Source organism: Ciconia boyciana, chromosome 1, assembly GCF_034638445.1.
Source record: "Ciconia boyciana chromosome 1, ASM3463844v1, whole genome shotgun sequence".
Lineage (NCBI taxonomy): Eukaryota > Metazoa > Chordata > Aves > Ciconiiformes > Ciconiidae > Ciconia > Ciconia boyciana.
Genome location: NC_132934.1, coordinates 89,648,602 through 89,669,589, shown reverse-complemented (window position 1 = coordinate 89,669,589; position 20,988 = coordinate 89,648,602). Strand labels below are relative to the sequence as shown.

Here is a 20,988-nt window from a genome sequence, read left to right as displayed (position 1 = left end):
TTGTTAAACCTCCTTGTCAAAACTCTCCACTTTGCTGCCTGGTGAGAGAGGAGATTGCAGCAAGCTGTAGCACAAGAATACATGCTCTCCACCCTCCTCCAATAAGTCACCATAGAGCAGTGGCTGTTGGAAAGGGAAGAGACACTCGGACATGGCATACCATCTCCAGACTGTGACTAAGGGTGCAGATGGCCCCGGCCGTCCTCAATGCAGCACTAGGACTAACTTTCTTCCAATTAATTTTTTAAAATGGTTGGCAACTGCAACTCACAACTTTAGTGCAGAGGAAAAGGTGCATACATTCAGCTCTAGCCATCTTGATCACCTAAGGCAGCCCATCTGAGTAGGAAACGTATAGCTCTACTTTATGAAGAGCACTTCCAAAGCACCAACATAATGCTCCCTTTTAGATCTGTGCAATTCTGCATGAGCCTAAAACATCAATCTGACATTCTGAGCATCTGCGTAACTCATGTTTCATTTACACTCTTCTCATTGCATTAGTGCTAAAAGCAGAGAAGAAATTTTGAGAGCCAAGATTTGCTCCTTGAGATTAGAAGACGGGCAACTAATGTCAGGAAGACGCTGGACATTTGGAGAGACTTCTGCACTAGGAGGAGATTATAGCACCAGAGGCAGAGAGATTTTGGACTCTTCATCCTTGGAGGTTTCTAAGACTCAGCTAGACAAACCCATAGAGACCTGAACTAGTGATGGCAATAGTCCTGCTTAAATGAAGAGGTCAGACTAGAGACCACCAGAGGTTTCTTTCAACCAGCACTTCTGTGATTTTGTTTCTGAATATAAGAAAGGTATTAAGAAGGCACAGAAAAGGGTATCTTTAAATTAGTTAACAAAAAGAAGCAAGAATATTCTCAGCCTGGTTATTACAGGCAAGGTCACTGCATTCCTTGGTATTTTATGTTATTTGAAATGGGGCTGCTGCATAATTTGAGATTACGTATGATTGAGATTACATAATTTTCATTACATATGAAGTTGAACCATCTCTGAAATAGTCCCTGCTGAAGTTAATATCAAGTAATTCTTGTTTCCCACTGTCCCATTTTCCAATACAGCACATTTCCACGCTGGCAAGTGGTAATTGCACGGCAGGATCTGAAATATTTTGGCAATAGATCACAAAAACTCTTCAGGATGTAGGAGGAAACATGGGATTACACAAGAAATGGGAACACATTAGCCAGTTAACATGATCAGAAAATTAACATTCAAAAAGTCATTTACAGTTTCAGCGTTAGCGTAGTATGTGGGAAACAATTCAAGAAGTTTAGAACTGCTGTTTCATATTGCTGGAAAACTCCACCACGATACTGCCTTCTCTTGTTTGTATATTTATCTTGCCCGTTGAGTTACTTCTACCTTTAAACTGTGGAGCAAGTTTCTGTAACACTATACCAGAAGTAAAACAGGGTCTGGTCTGTTACACTCTGGTCTGTCACAAGTGGGCCCCAAAAGGCAAGAGTTTCAGCAGTCCCTTTGGAAGTCTCACCTACTCCTGGTTTTACACAGCACAAGTCAAATCTCATCTGTTCCCCAACCATGTATAGCCTCATTTTTAATGTTTACAGTTCTGCAAGGGTTCTGCCTGCAGCAATACCAGAATCAAGATGCCGGCAAATAATGGACAGACAACTGTAGAAATAACATTTTTGGTTTAGTGTTTGCAATTTGTTTTACAGCTCATAATGAAATACTGTTAGAGTTATTCTACATTCATATATTTCTAGCAAAATACACTTTTAAAAACATAAGGCACTTTAAGACTTCCTAAAGCAAATGCTCATGATAAAAATTCAGCAAGAGGGTTGGATGAGAACCCTTTCTACCCTTAATGTTCAGGTCAGTAAAAGATCAATCCTCTAGTCAGGCAGGCAAATGAAATAATCAATAGAAAGGGCTCCAAGATAGAGTTACTGCTGTATTAGTGTGCATTCTGAAGTAGTCTATTTGAAGTATCTTCAGTTGGGGAGGGAGGGCATGGTGTGAATAAGATGCATTAAAATAGTTCTTTGAACTGGGTAACAAAGACACACTGCAGGGATTAAGTTTCATTACTTTCATTGGATTAAATTCCTTCCATTCATTATTGCCAACAAGAGTAAGGAACAAAAAGGAGCTGGTTCTTCCCTCCCTCCCCCCCACTCCCATTATAATTCAACACAAGATTTCAAAGACTTAAAATGACCAGGACAGAAGCCCATGAAAAACTGCATCTGGCCACTTCAGAGTATGTTTAAATATTAATTACTGACTTCCTCAAGTCTCACCTCTTATTAAAGAAAGAGAAACACAAAAGAATTGGCAACTGTTTAAGTTGCTTCCTGTCAAATTGATATTTTGCTTCTTTTTAACACGACCCCACTGTTCACATTAAGTACCTGCATTCAGAAACACACCAGCAGCTCCCCTTGGCAGAGAGATGGTGGGGCAGAGGATGAATGCAGGCAGGGCCCTGGACCCCGCGGGGAAGAGGGAATGAGCAACTTTGCTTCACACACTTGCGTCTTGGCTTAAGAACAGTTTCAAAAGCTGGACGTGCTGGGCTGCTGTAGCAACAAGGGGACTGATACCAAAACACTGACTGAAGACTTCACTCGGAGACACATCTGTAAGCACTGAAATACACTCTTTAAAACTGACAAAGAGAGCTATGCTGGCAAAACCACTGTCTACTTCTCAGGGTCCCCAAGAAGGGGATGGAAGGAACCATCCAACAGTGTATCTTCAAGTTTTGTCTTACCTATTTTATTGCCTAGTACATTTTCCAGTCTCTGGGGGCTAACAATTGCTGGAAAAAACTTGACTCCCGCTCAGTACATTAGGCACTACAGTACAAACCTGCATCCCTAGTCCTCTCAAATCCACCTCCGAGGGTAAAAAACCCACAACCAACCCACCATTTGTTTTTCTTACAAGTCCTTCATTGTTTTAAATTCTGACTTACTTGAATTGCACTTTAAAGCCCATCAGCAAAAAGAAAAATTGGTAGCTATATTCAGGACTATATAGAAATTTTTAAGAGACAAGACATTTTATCAAGTCTAAAAATGCATAGAGATATCAACTGCGTAAGCTGTCAAGTTTTGACCTGGCTACAGTGAAGAAGCTTTGAAAAGAGATTAGCCTACTAGCCCTATCAGAATTGGGGTAAAATAGGATACCTGTTCAGTTAGGAAAGAAAATGCAGTTAAGGATCAAGCTAAATTAGAACCAGCCACCACTGGTCTTAACCCATCACACACAGAGGTGCTACTGTGCAAACAGGAACCGTGGTGAAATCTAACTTTGTAAAGTGAAAAAATGCATGACTCAAGACAGCTGCTGCTAAAGAGAAGAAAGGAAGGTGGTACCTCGTGGCCCTGAGCTCAAAAGGTCTTAAGATCTCAACTTGTGTGGCTCACTTTCACTGGCAGAAAAGCCAAGCTCTAGATCACTCAGTTGCTCACTACTGTTACACTAGCAGCCTATTTAAAATTGTGGCTCTGCAATCAGTTTACTGTCCTTCAGCATTGGTATGACGATATTCACTTGGGACAGGAAGAAGCATCTGGAAGAGGAGATGAAGAACAAAACACAGGCCACTCACTGATCCCAATTTAACTAACAGCATGCAGTCAGTTTCTCTCAAAATCTGTAGGTTCTTCTTCCCAAGCAAACCTCACAGAATTTGCTAAAGTGACATCCAGTTGCTTTGCACATATACCTTATTGTGTCTTAAAAATATACTTTAAAAAAATTATTTGGAAAGGCACAGAGCATGTGCAGTTTAGTTCCTTGTAGATCTGTGCATGTGGGGAATCTTCAGACTAAGTTGCAATGATTAATAACGGACAGGGTGCTATTTTACAACCACATCATTTCTTTCCAGTTCCAGTTCTCTCCAAAGGAAACCGGGGAAAGGAGCAGTGCTGTCAGGAATGCAAGGCAAGAAGTTCAGCCTGCACACCGAGACAGACTGGAACGTAAAGTTTCACAGAACTTGTTCTTCAGGTCACATTAAAGGAAAAAACTGTAGTTTAATAAAAAAAAAAGAAATCACTAAAGCTAGTTACAAAGAGTAGAATTATCAAAGTGCTTTTATATATAAAGTGTCAAATATAATTAAACAGGACCATTAACACAGAGCTGCCATAAGATATTCAAATAGGTACAAGCATTTTCTGAATGCAGGAGAGGAGCACAGGTTTTTAATTTCCCCTGTAGGGCCAAAGTGGGTTAAGAAAAGTTTTTCTTGTTCATTTAGCTTCTTAACACAATGTATTTGCTCTGCTCATGCATTCGAAGGCACAGTTGGATTTGTTCTATCTGAAACTGCATAAAAAGGACTGCTTGCCATGAAATATTAATAAAGGGGCAGCTCTCACTGAGCAAAATACACAACAGCCCCATAAAGTAGATTTATAGATACCTGTCAATTCATAATATTAATTTTTATAAGCTATTTCTTGATACTTAAAAGTCTGAGCTATTTTCTGCAGCTTTCCTTTAAACGTAGTTTAAGATAACTGAATGTGTTATTTGAACAATCCAACAGACTGCCAAAGCTATTATAACAAGAGCAAATGCAAACAAATAAATAAGGAAGAGGTTTCAAAACCACCTCGTGCAAGATGCTCAGACAACGTGCCTTAGCCTCCCTACTGGCTTTTCCTCTCATGTTATGAATAAGAAAAAAAAAAACAAAACCAAAAAACATTCTCCACGGCACTTCTCTCAGTACTTCCAATTCATTAAGCTGCTGCCTACTTTAAGCAGATGACCTTAAAGACGGAAAGTAACTCCGTACCAAGCATAGCAGAGCTAGCTGCAGCACGGGGACATGGTTGTTCAGAAACAAGAAATGTCAATCAAGACCCTTCCTGCAATTCACAGATGTAAAAGCAGATTTGCTCCAGTAAGCTGAGACTCAAAAACATGATACAGAGCAGTGGATCTGGTCCCTTGCACAGGCAGTACAGCCACAAGTCTGAAGTAATACCAGTTCTCAATAGAACAACTTGTCTGTTTTCTGAAGGCACCATAAAGACAGCAACACTGCAGGTGTAATAGCAAGATGCAGTGGGAGGAAAAATAATGAATACAGTTAGGAGGGAACACTAGGAGCAGCTTGGTATAACAAGGGAGAAAAAAGGTGGCTCAGTTCTATGATGTCTGTAACATCTGTAACAGCACAGACCCTACACCTCTAGGCAAAGGAAGAGTAACCAGAGTTTGGAAAAATCTACTCCTGAACAAAAAAACCCCAACTCCCATTTTTAGTGGATGGGTGTAAAATCTGTAACTGAAATCAAAGGAGACAGCAAAGAATCAAAATGCTATATAAAACATTGGGGTCCATACATACTCACATGGCATCATTAGCCTGTTTCTGATCTACCACAGTGTTAAAAGATCTGGACAGTCTCCTTTGCTCTGCAGGATGACTGAAGTCCAGTGAAGTACCATATATTAAAACTCTTCTCAATCCGCCAGTGAGAACAAATCCCCCTCCCCAGCCCGTATGGGGAGTGGGGGGGGCTGGGGGTGGTGTCTCCCAGAGAGGAGATGTTTCTAACAGCCCCAGGCACCCTACAGGCAGTATGCCACTGAGTTAGTTCTCCTAAGTAGCACTGCACCAAGCAAGTCTAGGCTTGCCAAGATGTTCTGCCCCTTACATGGACTTGAGGACAGTTTCTCATGAGCCCTTCAGGCCAGAGGTTCACACTTTACTGTTCCATTATTGCTTTTCAAATAGGTTTTCCTTCCCGTCTTCCCCTCTCACTCCCTGTTATCCCAGAAGGACTTTCTGCATCCTGCGCGCAGCGACACTGGCTTCATCCTCAGAGTCAGACTCGCTCTGGGAAGTAGAGCTCTGGGAGGCAGAGCTGCAGGGAGAGGAGCACTCTGGGGAGCACAGGTAGTGCATCAGCGGGAGGCGGTACTTCCCACAGAAGTCAACGAACTTGATTTGTCTGACGCAGCTGTCAAAGTAGACACCTGTAAGGGCAGAGGGAACAGTAACAACATATGAGACCCCGTGCGGGTGCAGAGAAATCTGTAAACTCTGCAAGGTTGTTGTGGCTGGTGCAATGCCTCAAATTAGGATTTAACTGACACTGTGCTGGACATAGAAGCACAAGGGATACTAGAGGAAGAGAAGGGACCAGGACACCTATGGAAATGTGAAATTTCTTTCCTTAGAGAAAAAAAATCCTGTAAAACTGTATTTAGTAGGTGATTCAGAACGGCACACTCTACATGAAAAGACACAGGGCAGCTACTTCCAAAGAATTCGGCAATTTCTTCTAACCATTAGGGAGAAGTCTCAGGCTGGGAATTTGCAAACTTCCTAAATGTCAAATTAATTCATCCACTCTATTTTCAAACTTGTAAAACATCTTCTACCAGCTAGCAAAAATGAGTTCACAAATAGACCTTCATAGCTCTACTTTTCTTCTGCTTGAATGAAGTCACCATGCTGAGTTTGGATGCTACTTTCCATGGCAACAGTGTTGCTGTAACACACAACTACGTTCTCTTCCTGTCACAGCAAGTGATTTTAGACACTGACATTTTCAGAAGTTTCCAGTGGTGTTTTAAGTCCTAGCTCGTCTGGAGTAAGCTTTTATCCTGCAGTGTTAGAGCAACACTGCACTACTGTGATGGTTCATAAGGAAAAGTGAAAAAGAGCAAAACCAGTCCACTGTTATCCAAGCTGTGCAAAACTCTAGAAAAGGAAACACTTCTTTCCTTTCCAACACAAGTTCCAGCCCTTCCGTCTTTGCTTACAGAGCATGCTTTGATATTGTCCTGAAAGGAGATAAGATAGCAGACTGCATTATGACTGCAGGGTAGATACTAATTAATGATTTTTTTTTTCCTTAATCTTCTAAAGGCCGAATGCACAGATCATTTACTCCGGATAAAGATTAAGCACTAAGGCAAATTAAGCCCAAGCATTCCAGGCTTTTCTATGAAGTCTTCTCCTTCCAGGAACTACACGCTAGTAGTCCCAAGCAAGAGCTAAACAAGTTGCTCTTGGTAACTGGCAAGCACTACAGCCTCCCTCCTCTTTTCCATCCAGAAGTGAAGCTTGCTGTTCAGCAAGAGTGCTTGCAAAAGTTCTCCTGTCCATTACTTAGTCTGAGCTATTTCAGCGCAGGCAGATTGGAAACTTCAGACCATAAAAGCATGGTGGAGTGCTGCGATGAGCTGCAAAGACTCCGACAGAAACACTGCCTCACATTCCCATGCAAATACAGTAAACCAGCACTACAGCTTTGAACACTATTCCTAAGTGAACAAGGTTCCTTAAAGACAAGTTTGCAGGAGACCTGGAGCCAATGAAATACAGCTAGAATTTGGATGCAACAACACATTTAACCTGACTGAGCTACTAAAGTCATGGCAAGTCAGAGGAAAGAAAACCCCTCAGGTAAAAGCAGGAAGCAGAGCAGTTAAGGAGAACTTACCCCCACATTTAGGATTGGGACAGTTGCTGGCCAAGCTCAGATACCGGACAAGATTCTCTGGGAGATCACTGGGAGCGTAGGGAACATTGCGAGTTTTAATTGTGCGTCCAGCCAGTTCCTGAAGGCTTGGGGGATTGTAGGTCAGGTCACGGACAAACCGAACCACCAGTGGGTTCCCACGCAAGCTCAACTCTTCCAGGTGAACCAGGTTAAGGATCTCTCGAGGAAGGTAAGTCAGCAGGTTATTGTGCAGGCTAAGGGAACGCAGGGAATGCAGCCTGAGGATGGAGATGGAAACCCAATCAAGATGTGCAAGCAAAATCATTCCACAATTGCATTACATGCAGACCTGATTACTCTCCCCTCTCCCACCAATTTCTTTTCCTTTGGCTTTTCTTCCTCTTAAAGCATAAGTTCATGCTAAAAGAGCTGCTGTTACTCTAGCACACACAATGCCCTAGAAAACTTGTCTCAGCTCCAGAATGCCTGTTAAAGAAACAGTCTTAAATATGCTGCTGTCCCTCCCAGTATCCCCCACACACACCCCAGAAAAGGTAGCACAGAAGTATACAAACTGCATGCTTTCAGAGGAGATAATGTTTCCTTGTAGCCGGTGCATGCATCAAGAACCATTCCATGCAACACTCTGAATAAGTCACCTGCTTTCGCTCATGCATTAAAGATGATCGCTGGTAGGCAGCCAACCCTGGAAAACCCCATGTTTTCATTGCTTGCAGCTGCATCACCTTGTGCTGTGATACTGCCAGATCTCAAAAGCTAAGCAAGGTCAGGCCAGGCTAGCATCAACACAGGTGACAAGCAGTTTTTTGGCTTTTGGAGGAGGCGTTCTCCTCTCTCAGGAAGCACAAAGCAATGCTCCAGCACAGCGTCCAGGGATGCTGTCAAACCAGTACAAGTTACAAGATAACTGGACATTGTCCATCAAGAATAATCCCACTATACCATAAAATTCCAACTCTGAAAACTCTGTGCTGCCATTCAATTGCTTTTGAGGTTATAGCTACACACTGAATTTTCACCTCCCATCTTAGACTACCTGTACAGACTTTGCAGTGTCCTCTTTCCCCCATTATGAAACAGATAAAGCAGTAACTTATCCTCTAGAGCTGTGCTGTAGGATTGAATGAACACTAAAACATTCTGAGATCTAGAGTAAGAAATGCCAAGGAACACAGGGAATGGTACAACACAAAAGCACACACAAAAAGGCTTTGGGTGAAAGACAAAACAGACCAAGCATTCATCACTAAGAATACAGTAGCATGGCAGTTTATCTTTTCTGAGTTGCCCAGGTACTTCTCAGGGTACTGAGAAGTGTATAGGTGTCCAGATTTGTACTCTCTGTACAAATCTATTAATTCACCTTAAAGTGTATACTTGGTGACTTTTTTTTTCCATAACCCTTTGACTGAGATTTCCATATTATATATTCACGGTCTGCCTGCAGTGCACCATGCTAAGGATCTTCTTGTTCAAGCCTAGTCTCATTAACAAACTGAAGGACAAATAGGTCCTCCTAGGTGCTTTTATACACACATGCAGAAGAAAGAGTTCAAAGAGTTAATTACAGCTGGTGGCTGATGACAGAAAATACTCACTGTGCCAGCTGAGGTGGAATGCTCTGGATCTTGTTGTCACACAGAACTAGATAGCTTAGAGAAGGCAGGTTTGCTAATTCAGGTGGAATTGAAGTAATGAAATTCCCTCCAAGGTACAGAAACTCTAAACTGAAAAAGAGAAGAGAAAACACTGCATTATTTCATTAAGGTCATTTCCAGTTTCATTTAACACTAGGTCTTCTCATCTCCTGCATTTCTTAAAGAAAACTTACATACTCTCATATTATGTACAAGATAATTTGCTGAGGGGAAAAGGAAAAAAAAAAAAGCTGAGTTCCACATCAAAATTACAACGGAGCTGCTGTTTCACAACAGCTAGCGTTGAGATTTACCTCCAGCAGTCACCACCTACATCTGTAGGTAGGCACCAGACAACTATGTATTCCTACATCAGCCCCACATGCAAAGCTCCTGCTCCCAAGGAAGAGCAGCCTGCGCACACAGGGTCTGCAGCACCGACGCATCTCCTGCTGCAGCCAGTGGGAGTTCTCTCAGTTTCAGCAGGAGCACAGCAAGAGAGCAGTGGCTCTCCCTGAAAATCTTGGCCTTGCACAAGCACTAGTCGCTCTTTACGGTATTGTTTGACTCCTCAGTAACTAACTGCAACCTTTCAGCAGAAGTCAGAGGCAGCCAGTCCCACTTTGACACAATTCACATACCAACAACACCACAGCTGCAACAGCACAGAGTGCATCTAAGTCACACAAGTACACGCGTGCAATTTCTCGGGTAGACTGATTTCAGTATACTGAAGTCATGGAGCCCCAAGCTACCAAAAACATTAGCTGGGCTTAACTGCAGTTTGAGCCTATATAAAAAGAATAATTCACTGGACGTCCTGTGGAAACTCAGTGGATGCGAGACAGGAACAGAGAGGCACTAGAACCCTTCTGCCAGGTGAAGTATCCAGTATTTGCTGTGCATCTCTGCCCTTCTAGGAAAAATAATTGGCAAGCACTTCTCTTGAACATAATAGGTTCAATTCCCCATTTCATAAAGGCAAATAGCTTTTCTCCCCTGTCCTCAGACCTTGTCTGGAAGAAGAGCAAAGGCAGGTTCAGTTTGGGTACTTCTGGCTAGGAAGAGACACATTGCTAATCACGGTCTAGACAACACTTTTTCCCATGCCTGAAACAGTGCCTGCGGTACTCATGCTGGTTCAGTATCTCTGGTACATACTCAGGTTAGCTGCCTAACTACAGTGTACATGGCCCCCTCTGATCTACCAAGCATTCCCCACAGGTCAGAAAGGAGAAGTCAACCAGGCTCCGTCAGCCTTTCTTTAAGAACAGCTTATAACCTCCTTGGAATAGGAGACACCTTCATCTCACCACAGCACCTCAGAGAGGCTACGGATACAGCTGGCAAAGGAATACACGACCAAACCACCCAAAGGATATGGTACTCAATGCAGAGAAGGTCTAAACCCTGCAACTGTGCCACAGCATGTGTGGAGCACCAGAGAAGCTCCCCCCTGAGGCTTCCCCTGGAATGGAGCAGAACAACAGTAGAAAGACTATTTTGTTCAGTTCTTGCAAGCAACTTGAACCCCAAATATCCAATGACAGCATCTGCTTTGGCTACACAGGCCACTAACACAGCATAGAGGTCCACCTGCCCATCAGCAAAGAACAGAACAACAAAACCACTGCAACACATGAGGACATGCTCATGGAGCTTAACTTCCCCTGGATTTGCTTACCTTTTTGGAGTATGTCAGAGGAAAGCTAAATACCTGAGATTTGACAAAGTGGGTAAAGAATTACGCCATTTCTAAGCCTCAGATTTAAACTGAATTTGACTATATGAAAGGAAGTAACTACACTTGCTTCAGCTGAGAGATCAAGTGGGACAGCACATTTGGAGGTTATTCTGAACACGCAAGAAAGTATACAGGAAAAAAACCCACCACCAAAACCCCACTGTTCAAAAGTAGCCTCTCTTCCACAGACAACCTGTAGGTGAGAAGTGGGGGTAGGAGGAAGGTTGCTGTGCAGAGACCTCGTCAAGGGGAGATTATTTTTAATTAAATTTTGATCCCCTAACAAAGCCCTGAGTTTTAACCAAAATTCCTCCTTCAACCTCCGTTGTTTCCCAAGGTGGATTTAGGCTGCTTGGCTCTCATTAGGGACTTAACTGCTGACCATACAATTCGTAGGCATATTTTAACTCCATGCCATTGCTGGAGCCTGCACTGAAAACTGTTGGGCAAGGGAATTCTAGTAATGTGGATTTCAATGTTTAAACAAGGTTTAGATGTGTACAAGTTTCCACTTCCTTGGAAAAGTGAATAATTAACTCTTCATCCTCTGTGTTTGAAGACAATAATGCCCATAAAGCCACATTGTGTAAAAACACATACTACCAGGGAAGGGGAAGAAGGGTGCAAAATACATAGTTTAAAATGTTTTTGAAATTCATTTCAAGGCATGAAATGCCTAAGTTTCAAGAGCAGCTTACTGCACAAACCAAATGTGCAAAAACAGTGCCTACAAACTACTTACAGCTTTCAAACCCATTCTTTGTAAAGTCTGTGTAATGAGAACATTCAGTTATACTAGCTAGGATATAAATCCCCAACATCAGACTACAAACTGTCCCTAACTAAAAATCCACTGACCAAGATAACTCCTCCAGTGGCAACAAAGGGCTTCTTAAAAATTGTTTTCTTTTTACCTATCTTCTGAATCACCTTTTTGAGGTCAGTAGACTAACTCCTCACTGGGCCCACTCTAGTACAGCAAATTCAGAATTTCCAACATCAACTTAAGATATGAATTTGATGGTAAATTTATTAAAAAAAGCACAGTGATGAGGTTTTGAAACTATAAAGGAACTTATTTTGAATATAGCAGGGATATTCTTATAGCTTCCACTGCTCAATAGGCAAAAGGAATCTCTAACTCCTGTCCCCCAAAATACAATTTGCTAGAAAGAAGGATCTAGCCTAGTCTTGGCTGAGCAAGATGGAGAAATTAACAACAGTCATTTCTGCATCAAATTAAAGTATCAAGAATTGTTTGAGTAAAGCCAATCACAACACAGGCAAGGATTTTCAAGAGACACAACCCTTTTGCAGTGAGCACTGACCACACTACTGGGGCCACAGTTTGTTCCTAGCTCAGCTACTCCTGGCCTGATTTTTGTGTCATACTAAGCCCGTACCTAGAGGCCAAGGCAACGCTGGCTCTTGAGCTGTCCTAGTCCGGGGACAGTTTGCTGCTCGGTAAGTCGAGCAAGACCACTGCTGAGCTCTGCCCTCCTCACAGAAGAGCCCCTCTAACAAGGCAATCCACAACGTTTACCATAGTTTTTCACAGGAGGATCATAACAGAGACAGGAGTGAGCTTAGTGAATACTTCTAACTAACCTTTCACACTAAAGCCCAGTTTTTCTGACAATCATTAATCTGCATAGTCATTTGGACCAGCCAGCTAAGGTCTCGTGCACCGCTGTGTACACAGGAGAGCTGGAATTTTTTTCTGTACTTTCAGAAGTCGGTCCAGGAACTTAGAAAAGCCAGAAAGCAACCAGCCTCAAACGAATGTAAGCTCAGTTTCAATTTTTGAAGCTAGAATAAATGATGTACTTCCAACCTGCGACACAGGATCTGGCTGAACGCGTTTCAAGAGGGGACAAACACTAACAAAATCTATCTCAACAAAAACTGGAGAAAAAAAAACCAACCCAAACCCAAAAAACATTTGACAGAGTAACTAATGGGGACTGACACTTTCTCTCCTGCCTTTTAGCAATGTTTACAAATACACTAATAAAAGGCCAGAGTCCCTTTCAGCCTCATATGCAGCAGGCCCCTTGCTCAGCACAGCCAGTACTAATTGCTGCCAAGCAGCAGCCGGCACGGCACGCCAAGCTCATCGTGCGTCGCTCCTCTCTAGCAGGGGATTTCACACCACCGGGGGGGTAGGGTGGCTGTGTAAATCATTTTACATACAGGAAGGGAGTGGGGAAATACTCAAACAACTATGAATCGATTCAGGTGGTGGCAGCAAAGTTTAACATGCCAAGAGACTGTACATTCTTGCTTGAGTATGTCCTTGAGGTTTCCAGGTCATCATATAGCACAAACAAATCAAAAAGCCCCAAAACGCTCAGTAAGAAGAGCCCACTCTGAGCACTAGTGGTATTTTTGATACCCTATCAATTACCATGACACTTTCATAGTGATGTTTCAAGGGGAGAATGTCTTCTGGCATAGAAGATACTCAAATTTTCAATCCACCTGGTTTCCCCACAGATGCTTCTTTGGATAAAATTTAACAGCTGACATCAAACACATGCATCTAAATAGGTAATCTAAAAAAGAAACAGTGAGCCTGAAATAGCTCCAGGTCTTTTTAAGATAAACTTTTTAGCAAGAAATTTCCAGGGTAGTTTTGAGGCTTATGCAAGGGAGGAATTTAAAAGCAGCCCACAATACACTCCTGTTAACCCTGTTCTACGATTTGCTAATTCCTGAGAGAACTGCATAGCCTTTGCTGACATGCAAATTTAAGATCAAACAGTCGTCTGAAAACTATTTGCAAAACGTTTGAAGAGGGGAAGAAAAAGGGAAGCAGCAAGCAGATTTCCTAATGCTGTACCTTTATCAAAGCTTCACTTGCCGTTTTTCCCACACTGTAACAGCCATTCTTAAGTGCATGCTTGTCTAACATGCTTAATACTACCCACGAATAAAAGCAAATACTCTGGTTTTCATTGCATCTAAGCCTTTACACAAAACTTGGATGAATTCAGTTAGGCGTCTGAGGCCTTTGATCCCAGCCCTTGCACAACTGGGCTTTACTAGAGGAATCCAAGCAAGAAGGAAAGGAGCATGCACAGCAGATGCCTGGAAAGAGCCTGGCTCTTTTCCAAGCTCTTTCCACCTGCTCCTGGTGCTCTACTGAGCGTGAGAGCATTAACTAGAAGAGTAAGACTAAACTCAAAACTCACAATAGGAGTTTCAAGGTATCGACTGCATTTTGCTATGCTCTTGAGAATTTTTCCCTTTACAGGACGCTTGCAAGACATTTCCCCAAGCATGGGCACTGATGAGGGCAATCCATGCACCCTTAAGCCAAAAGCCACAGTTGGACAGTGAGGATCATAGCTGTATTTTACCAGACTTGCCAAACAAATTTTGTCCAGAACGGGCACAAGCAGATGACCACATTTCTAGCTCACCAGCTATAATACACAACGCCCCTTATTGCATCCGCAGCTGGATCAGCGGAGGAAGGATACACACAACCAATGCAGCAGTGGGATGTCTACGCAGATCACAGTTCAGGAGCTGCTGGGGGCTGTGAATCAAGTCTGGGAGAGAGTGACTGACCATAACATCTCCCACTGAAAACACAGCAAGGTCATGGTTGGAGGGAGAACTACATAAAAGATGACACTTATGTCTACCTATACTAAGCTCATCTTTTATCTGGCAACAAACAGGAAAGCAATGCAAAGAGGGCTGCTCTCATCCATCTGGTCCATTTTCTACTCTAAATTCACAGCAACAGCCAATGCTGCAATTCAAGTCTTGGACTGTACTGACACTGCTAGCAGACAGCAACTGGGCTGGTGGGCATGCAGAAGGAGCCTTGACATGATTAAAAAAAGCCCTCAGCAGGGCCCACACTTATCTTCTTTCTCAGAAACTTAAGATGCTGTTGCAGGTCACCAGACACAGTTATGGTGGAATAAGGCGGAAAGAGCATTGCATTTTCCACAATGCTTCCCTAATGGAAAACATGAAGCAAAGGCTATTCATCCTTGGTGCCAGCATGCTATGACCAGCATCACCCTGCTGCCATCACCAGAGCAATCACGATCATCCACTTGTGAAGCCATCTGAAGGAAGCTTCAAGCATTAGGACATCTACAGGTGGTCCCTTCTACAAGATCCTAGGAGGCAACTGATAATCAGATGAAAGGCACATATGTCCCACGGGATCTTGCACTGCACACAAAGATTTGTGTGGGGAAGGATGGGGCAGATGGCCAAAGCTGGAAGGAGTAAGACAAGACAGCAGCAGGACTGGCTGTGGTTCTTATCGCTGTTCATTAGCTTGCCAAATCACTAGGAACATGCTAAGAAAAGGTTTTTTGCACAAAATGCTTGATTCCAGCTTACTGCAAAGTTGTGGCTTTATTATCTTCATGTGAGTAACAACACAACACACATCTCTCATTCCAGGGCATCTGTAGTTGCCAGCACGTTCCTTCTTCAGCAGATCAAACCCATCAGCTTTCTATTCTTTCAACTTCAACATGTAGACTCCTTACCTGCTGTATTCCTGTCCTCCAATAAAACTGATGCGCTACCCCTTCAAAAACTACAACAGGAAACTGTATGGGGCACAGAGGAAAGACATGAGGCTTAGTTATCATGAATTTAAAAAAAAAACAAAAAAAAAATCTCATCAGAGCTCAGACATTGTCTGAAAACATAAGAAGTATTTCTAGATCTTTGCAACTCTGCTCAGCTCTATAATCAGTGCCTGGAGCAAATAGGAAGCTGCCAGGGTCACGGGAAGAAGAGAACTGCTGGCCTCAGGAACTCTAGTACCAGCAGGAGGAACATGTCCGGTCAAAGTGCTGCCTGCATTCCTCTGTGGTCTCAGAGACCACGAGACACGAGAAAAATTTATTTTACAGGAAGTTGCATATGGAAAAAGGCTCAAAGTCTTGGCTTGCCAGCAACAGTGAGATGGACACTTGCAGCTTGAGCTGTGAAGTTAATAGAGGCCCCAACACCTACACCAGGTCCCACCTCCTGTGTCAGAGTTCAGAAACAAACAGACGCCTCCATGTTGCCCTGCCACAACAGTTGGCTCTGCTCTGTCCTTGCTCAGGCTCATTTTACCCACTTCATCACTATGCACGCTCACGGTGTGGACACCTCTCTTGTTGGCAGGTGGGAGGAGGGTCTGGCAGCAGTTTCTCTCCAGTACATATTTACTAACTTTTTGGCAAGGATGTCAGGTCACTGGTTATCTGGCTCCTAATGAGTAGATTCAGGATTCCCTCTGGAGGAACATTAGATTATAAAGTACTGTTTTCTCCCAGCTCTGGCAAGCAAGTGTGCTGCTCTCTTTTGTTACTTAAGCAGTCCCAGATACAGAAGAGTCACTGATGGTATAGTGGTAAAGAACCTGACAATCCTGGTGGAGCATGGATTCGCTATCTTGAGCTAAAGTTCAATTATATTATGGTAACATGTTAGCAGAAGTTCAATGAGTTTGCAGTGATTACACGGGCAGCAGACACAAGCTGGGTCTAGTCTAGTTTTTCTACCTGACACATCACTTTGTAACGATAAACAGACAGTTCAATAGCCTTGTCCGCATTTGCCCTCTCAGAACCGTTGTTCTAGGGTTCGAGTATGACCATCCCAAGAAAAGCTGCAGGACAGGACAAACAGGAGCCTTGCTTCAGGGCAGGTCGGAGGAACAAGGCAGAGTAACCATGCAGCAGTATTTTGACAGCAGCGCAGCATGGAACACAGCACGCAGCCCACTGGGGCACCATGTGCAGTGCTACGCAGCCTGGTACCTTCCCAGGGTCAGCAGCATAATGAAAAGCAGGACTGAGGTTTGCCTTCTTAGGGGGGAGGAGGGGGAAAGAAGAGGGAGAGAGGGAAACCACAACCACAGATGAATGCATGTAAGCAGCAGCAGGGAGCCTCTGCCTCAGAGGTGGGTGCAACAATCAGATCCCAAACACATCCTGGATGCTACCAGGCATGCTATGGAGGCAATGCGGATCATCTCCCATGCACAACTGCTCTCCTCCATTGGCCTTCTCTCCCATGAAGTTGGTGCCACTGTCCTCAGTTCCTGCGTTATCCCTGAAGCAACTGCTTCTGAACAGAGAGAAAGCTGAGGTTCCTCCTCCTCACGACAGCCCCAACCTAGGACACAGCCCAACTCCACTGAGAGTTGGGTATGGGCATTCTGAGAAGGGTATAGGTGTTCTCTAGCACTCAAAATGCCTCATAGCATCTCTCAAACTTAGCTTAACCCAGCATTGCTCCAGATTCTCAAACAGGTGCATGCTGTGCCATCTGGGCAAAAGCCATATACACAATTGTATTATACTGCAGTGGACAAAACCATTTCCTGCCAGCACTCAAGCAGTTCTGGTACCTCCAACCTAGGACCGTGGGAGACAGCACCCCACATACAACATCCTGCACTTCCACTGGATGCGGCTCTGCTGAGCCATTGGGGTGAATCGAGCTACTAAGTAGGGTCAAGGTTGCTGGAATTTGCGTAAGAGAGGCTGCCTGTGGCAAGTCCCTTGGCAAAGAGCTGGGGTGAAGAAAGTTCAGACCCAAAGTCTTAGCACAGAGCCACACAGGGGCTAGTCTGAGGCTTGAGAAACCAGCAGAACACACAGAGGTGACCGCGTGTAACACACGAGTCAGAACACAGTCCCCAGCTTGCCCAGGAGGATGGCAGGCTTCAGAAGTACCTATCCCAGGTCAAGGCGGGCAGCTAATACCCAGTCCTACCTAAGATCTGTTCCCACCCCACCAATGTTCCCAACTGCCGTGATTCAGCCGCAGGTTTCTATGTCACCAGCCTGCGGTGGTTTGATCCAGCCCCAGGGCCAGAGACTGCACCTGAGCACAGCCTAGGGCTCTACGCTTCAGAAGATCTGTCAGCTGATCTGTCAGATCTACATGAGCTGGATGGGTGGAGAGAAACACAACAAAAACCCAACCATGCCAGCAAGCACCCTGATGAGACTGGAGCTGTATCAGCAGAAAGGCCCTATTGTTTGCATAAGCCACAACCAGATCTTTATTCTCCTGTGCAGTCCATCGTGCAGGCGTGAGCTGCATGAGACCAGGCGTTTTATTTTGCTCTCACCTAGAGATCTGTATTAAAGCAAAGCCATGGAGCGCCTTTGGCATGTCAACACTCATGCCAACCACACTGTCCTTAGGAGAGCCTCCCCTGCACCACGGCAGTCCGAGGACTAGGAAATCCTGAAAGAGTCACTCATTTTGCGAGCGCAGAAGGCCCATCGTCTGCCTGAAGAGCAGCTCTGAGTTTTGGTAACTCAACCTGGCCAAGGGGAAGAGACACATTAGCAGCAGCAGTGCTTGGAGACATCTGGGGCTGGACAAAACTTACTCCCCGAGCGGGAGCGAGACACGAGGCATGCTGCCGGCAGCACCCCGCTTTGCGGCGAGAAAATCCGGTTGGGTTTGCCTGGCAGCCGCCGGGGTTTTTCTGTCCCCCCGGGCAAAGGCCCGGCCCCGGAGGCGCGGGGGGCCCGTCCCGCCCGGCGCCCTGCCCTCACCTGCGGAGCTCCTGGATGTCGGGCGGGATGCCGTGGAGGCGGTTGCCGCCGAGGCTGAGGCTCTGCAGCCCGCGGAGCCCCAGCAGGGCGGGCGGCACCTCGGCGAAGCGGTTCCCGCTGAGGTTGAGGACGCGGAGAGAGCGGCCGAGCGGGGCCTGCCCCAGCCCCTTGGGCAGCGAGCCGGGCCCGCCCAGCCGGTTGTTCTTGGCCAGGAGCGTGTGCAGGCGCGGCAGGGCCAGCAGCTCTGCGCCCAGCTCCGCCAGCCCCGTCCCGCTCACGTCCAGCACCTCCAGCGCCGGGAACCACTGCGAGAGCCCGGCGGGCAGCGGGCCCGACAGCCGCCGCGGCGACAGCACCAGCCGCCGCGCCTCCGCGCTGCGCCGCGCCGCCAGCTCCGCCGCCAGCTCCGCCTCCGCTGCCGCCACCTCCTCCTCGCCCTCCGCCGCCGCCGCCGGGCCGCGCCGCAGTGGCTCCGGCTCCGGCGCCAGCTCCGGGGCCGCGCCGCCCGCCGCCGCCGCCATCCCGCTCGCACCGACCGACGTCCCCGCGCGGCGCCGCCGCCCTTGCGTCACCCCGGGGGCTCCCACCTCGCCCCGCCCCGCCTCGTCCCGCCCCGGAATCTGAATAGCCCCGCCGGCCCCCCGCGGCCCCACGGCCCCATGCTCGATCCCGGGCGCGCCTCCCGCCGAGGCGAAAGCGGCCCCCGCGGCCGGAGAGGGGCGAGCGCTCTTATGCAGGTTGCGGGGCGCCCGCGGGCTGGCGGCGGGGAGAGAGCCAGCCCCGCCGCGGCCCCGGAACGAGCATAGGAGGGAGGTGCGGAGGCGGGAGGGTGGGGGACAGGGTCTGTGGAGAGCAGGCGGGCAGCCCCCGCGCCCGGCGGGGGAGGTTACCGTTACCGCCCCCGTTGGGACCGTTACTCACCCCCTGGGTCACCGTTACAGCCCGCTCCCGGCGGGCCTGGCCAGCCGGGCTGCTGGAGAACCGCTGGGTGCCCGCGGGGAGCCTGGAAATGGCACCTGCTCCTTTCAAAGGGCTATGCACCTTCAAAAGGCTCGCTGAAGTTGGGCAGCGCTAAAGCTCTGAGTCCCTCTGACTGAAAAATTAAAAAATAACCTTCCTCCTCTCCTTTTCACTCATCCTCAGACCCCGAGGGAAAGGCGCTCTCTGTCCACCTGTGCCCCAGGCCTGCCTCTGTGGTGGCTGCTGGCGGCAGGGCCTGGTCTGTGGTGTCCCTGGCCTTGCAGTCGGCTGGTGCTTTGTCCAGGGTTTGTCTGCTTTGGTCCTTGCAGTCCTGCTGCTGGTGGGGCACCAAAACAGAGGTGCCTCCCCAGAAGTACCTTGGTGTATCTCCTTGCCTGGATGTGAAAAGACAGCTTTAATCTTGAGACAGGGCATTGGCAGGAGGTAATCCACAACAGCTAAATCTGTCAGGCGAAGAGGCCTGATGCAGGTTACAGCCTGATACAGAGCTGACCCCGGTTGTACCATATATGAACAGGCAACTCAAGATTTGTGATTTCAATCATCACCCTTTGGACACTGGTTAACGGTGTAATCAGTAATCGCCCATTGGAAGAAGCAGCAGCAATGTGTGATGACAATGAGAAGATTAACAGCCCAAGGCAACTTTTGCCCTGACAAAGTCTGGGCTTAAGAAACAGACTGGCTTCCTTGTGATGCATAGAGGAACCAAAAAGAAGGGAGAGGCAATCTCCCACCTGCTTAAAACACTTCATATACACATATACACTGTCATCGTAGAGCAGAAGAAACGCAAACCACGGTTGGCTTGTACCAGCCAAGAGTTTAAAAACAATACATGAAGCAGTAACGATGCTGAGTCCAAAGGTGTCCACAACAGTGTGGACGAAACCCATGGTCCACTTGTCCTTCCTTTGGCGCTCCTATGAACTCTGGATTTTATCACTATAAATACTTTTGAATTGACAGCTCCTGTTCCCAAGAGCAGGGACTTGTCAGGGCTGTGCCCAGCCTTCAAGAAAGGGTGTGCTGTAGCGGGTGGGACTGAACAGGTCACCTTCCGTTGGACTTGTTTCATTTGTTTTATAAGTCTCTATGGGTTCACAGATGCAACCCCTGATGTGAACCCAGAGATAGCTGCGTAAGAGCAGACACTGTACCAGTATAGTTATTTCTTTCAGTATAGTTATTTCTTTTCAATATAATTTTGTCCACTCTATAAAGGTTGTGCTGTTTCAGCTGGATCAGGATAGTTTGTGGGAGGGTTTATGTAAGCACAAGAGTAAGGTCATCTGGATTTTGCTCGTCTCCTGCAGTGCTTTAAGCCTGTATTCTCCCAAAGTTGTGTCCTGTGAACTGGTTCATTTTTTTTTCAGGAACCGAGTCTTATTATAGATCAGTTTGCTCCCATCTTCAGAATTAGAGTTAATAAATACCTTACAAATGCAGTTCAGAGTCTTGATCAACCACTTAATTGCCTATTTCTCAGTTTGAGGCTTAACAGTGAGAATTGCGAAGTGATTAAGTGTATGTAGCTATAGTGCAGCAACTCGCTAACTGTGCTTAACTCCATAAACAGA

At 46.0% G+C, this 20,988-nt stretch overlaps 1 protein-coding gene across 1 annotated transcript; it reads right to left on the bottom strand.

The window, feature by feature from the left end:
- Nucleotides 1-1,514: 1,514 nt before the first annotated feature.
- Nucleotides 1,515-19,008, bottom strand: LRRC58 (leucine rich repeat containing 58). The gene is made up of 4 exons (XM_072881466.1): nt 18,428-19,008; nt 9,095-9,223; nt 7,476-7,753; nt 1,515-6,000 (listed from the first exon to the last, which is right to left on the bottom strand). The coding sequence occupies exons 1-4, from the start codon at nt 18,946-18,948 to the stop codon at nt 5,792-5,794; spliced, it is 1,137 nt and encodes a 378-aa protein (XP_072737567.1). The 5' UTR covers nt 18,949-19,008; the 3' UTR covers nt 1,515-5,791.
- Between the last annotated feature and the right edge of the window lie 1,980 nt (nt 19,009-20,988).

Bases quoted from the DNA above. Each gene is read 5' to 3' on its own strand.
- LRRC58 (XM_072881466.1), bottom strand. From the start codon at position 18,948: ATGGCGGCGGCGGCGGGCGGCGCGGCCCCGGAGCTGGCGCCGGAGCCG. The intron at 9,224-18,427 runs GTGAGGGCAGGG...TCTCTTTTTCAG, and splicing joins GACATCCAGGAGCTCCGCAG to TTTAGAGTTTCTGTACCTTG. The intron at 7,754-9,094 runs GTGAGTATTTTC...CTCCATCCTCAG, and splicing joins ATTCCACCTCAGCTGGCACA to GCTGCATTCCCTGCGTTCCC.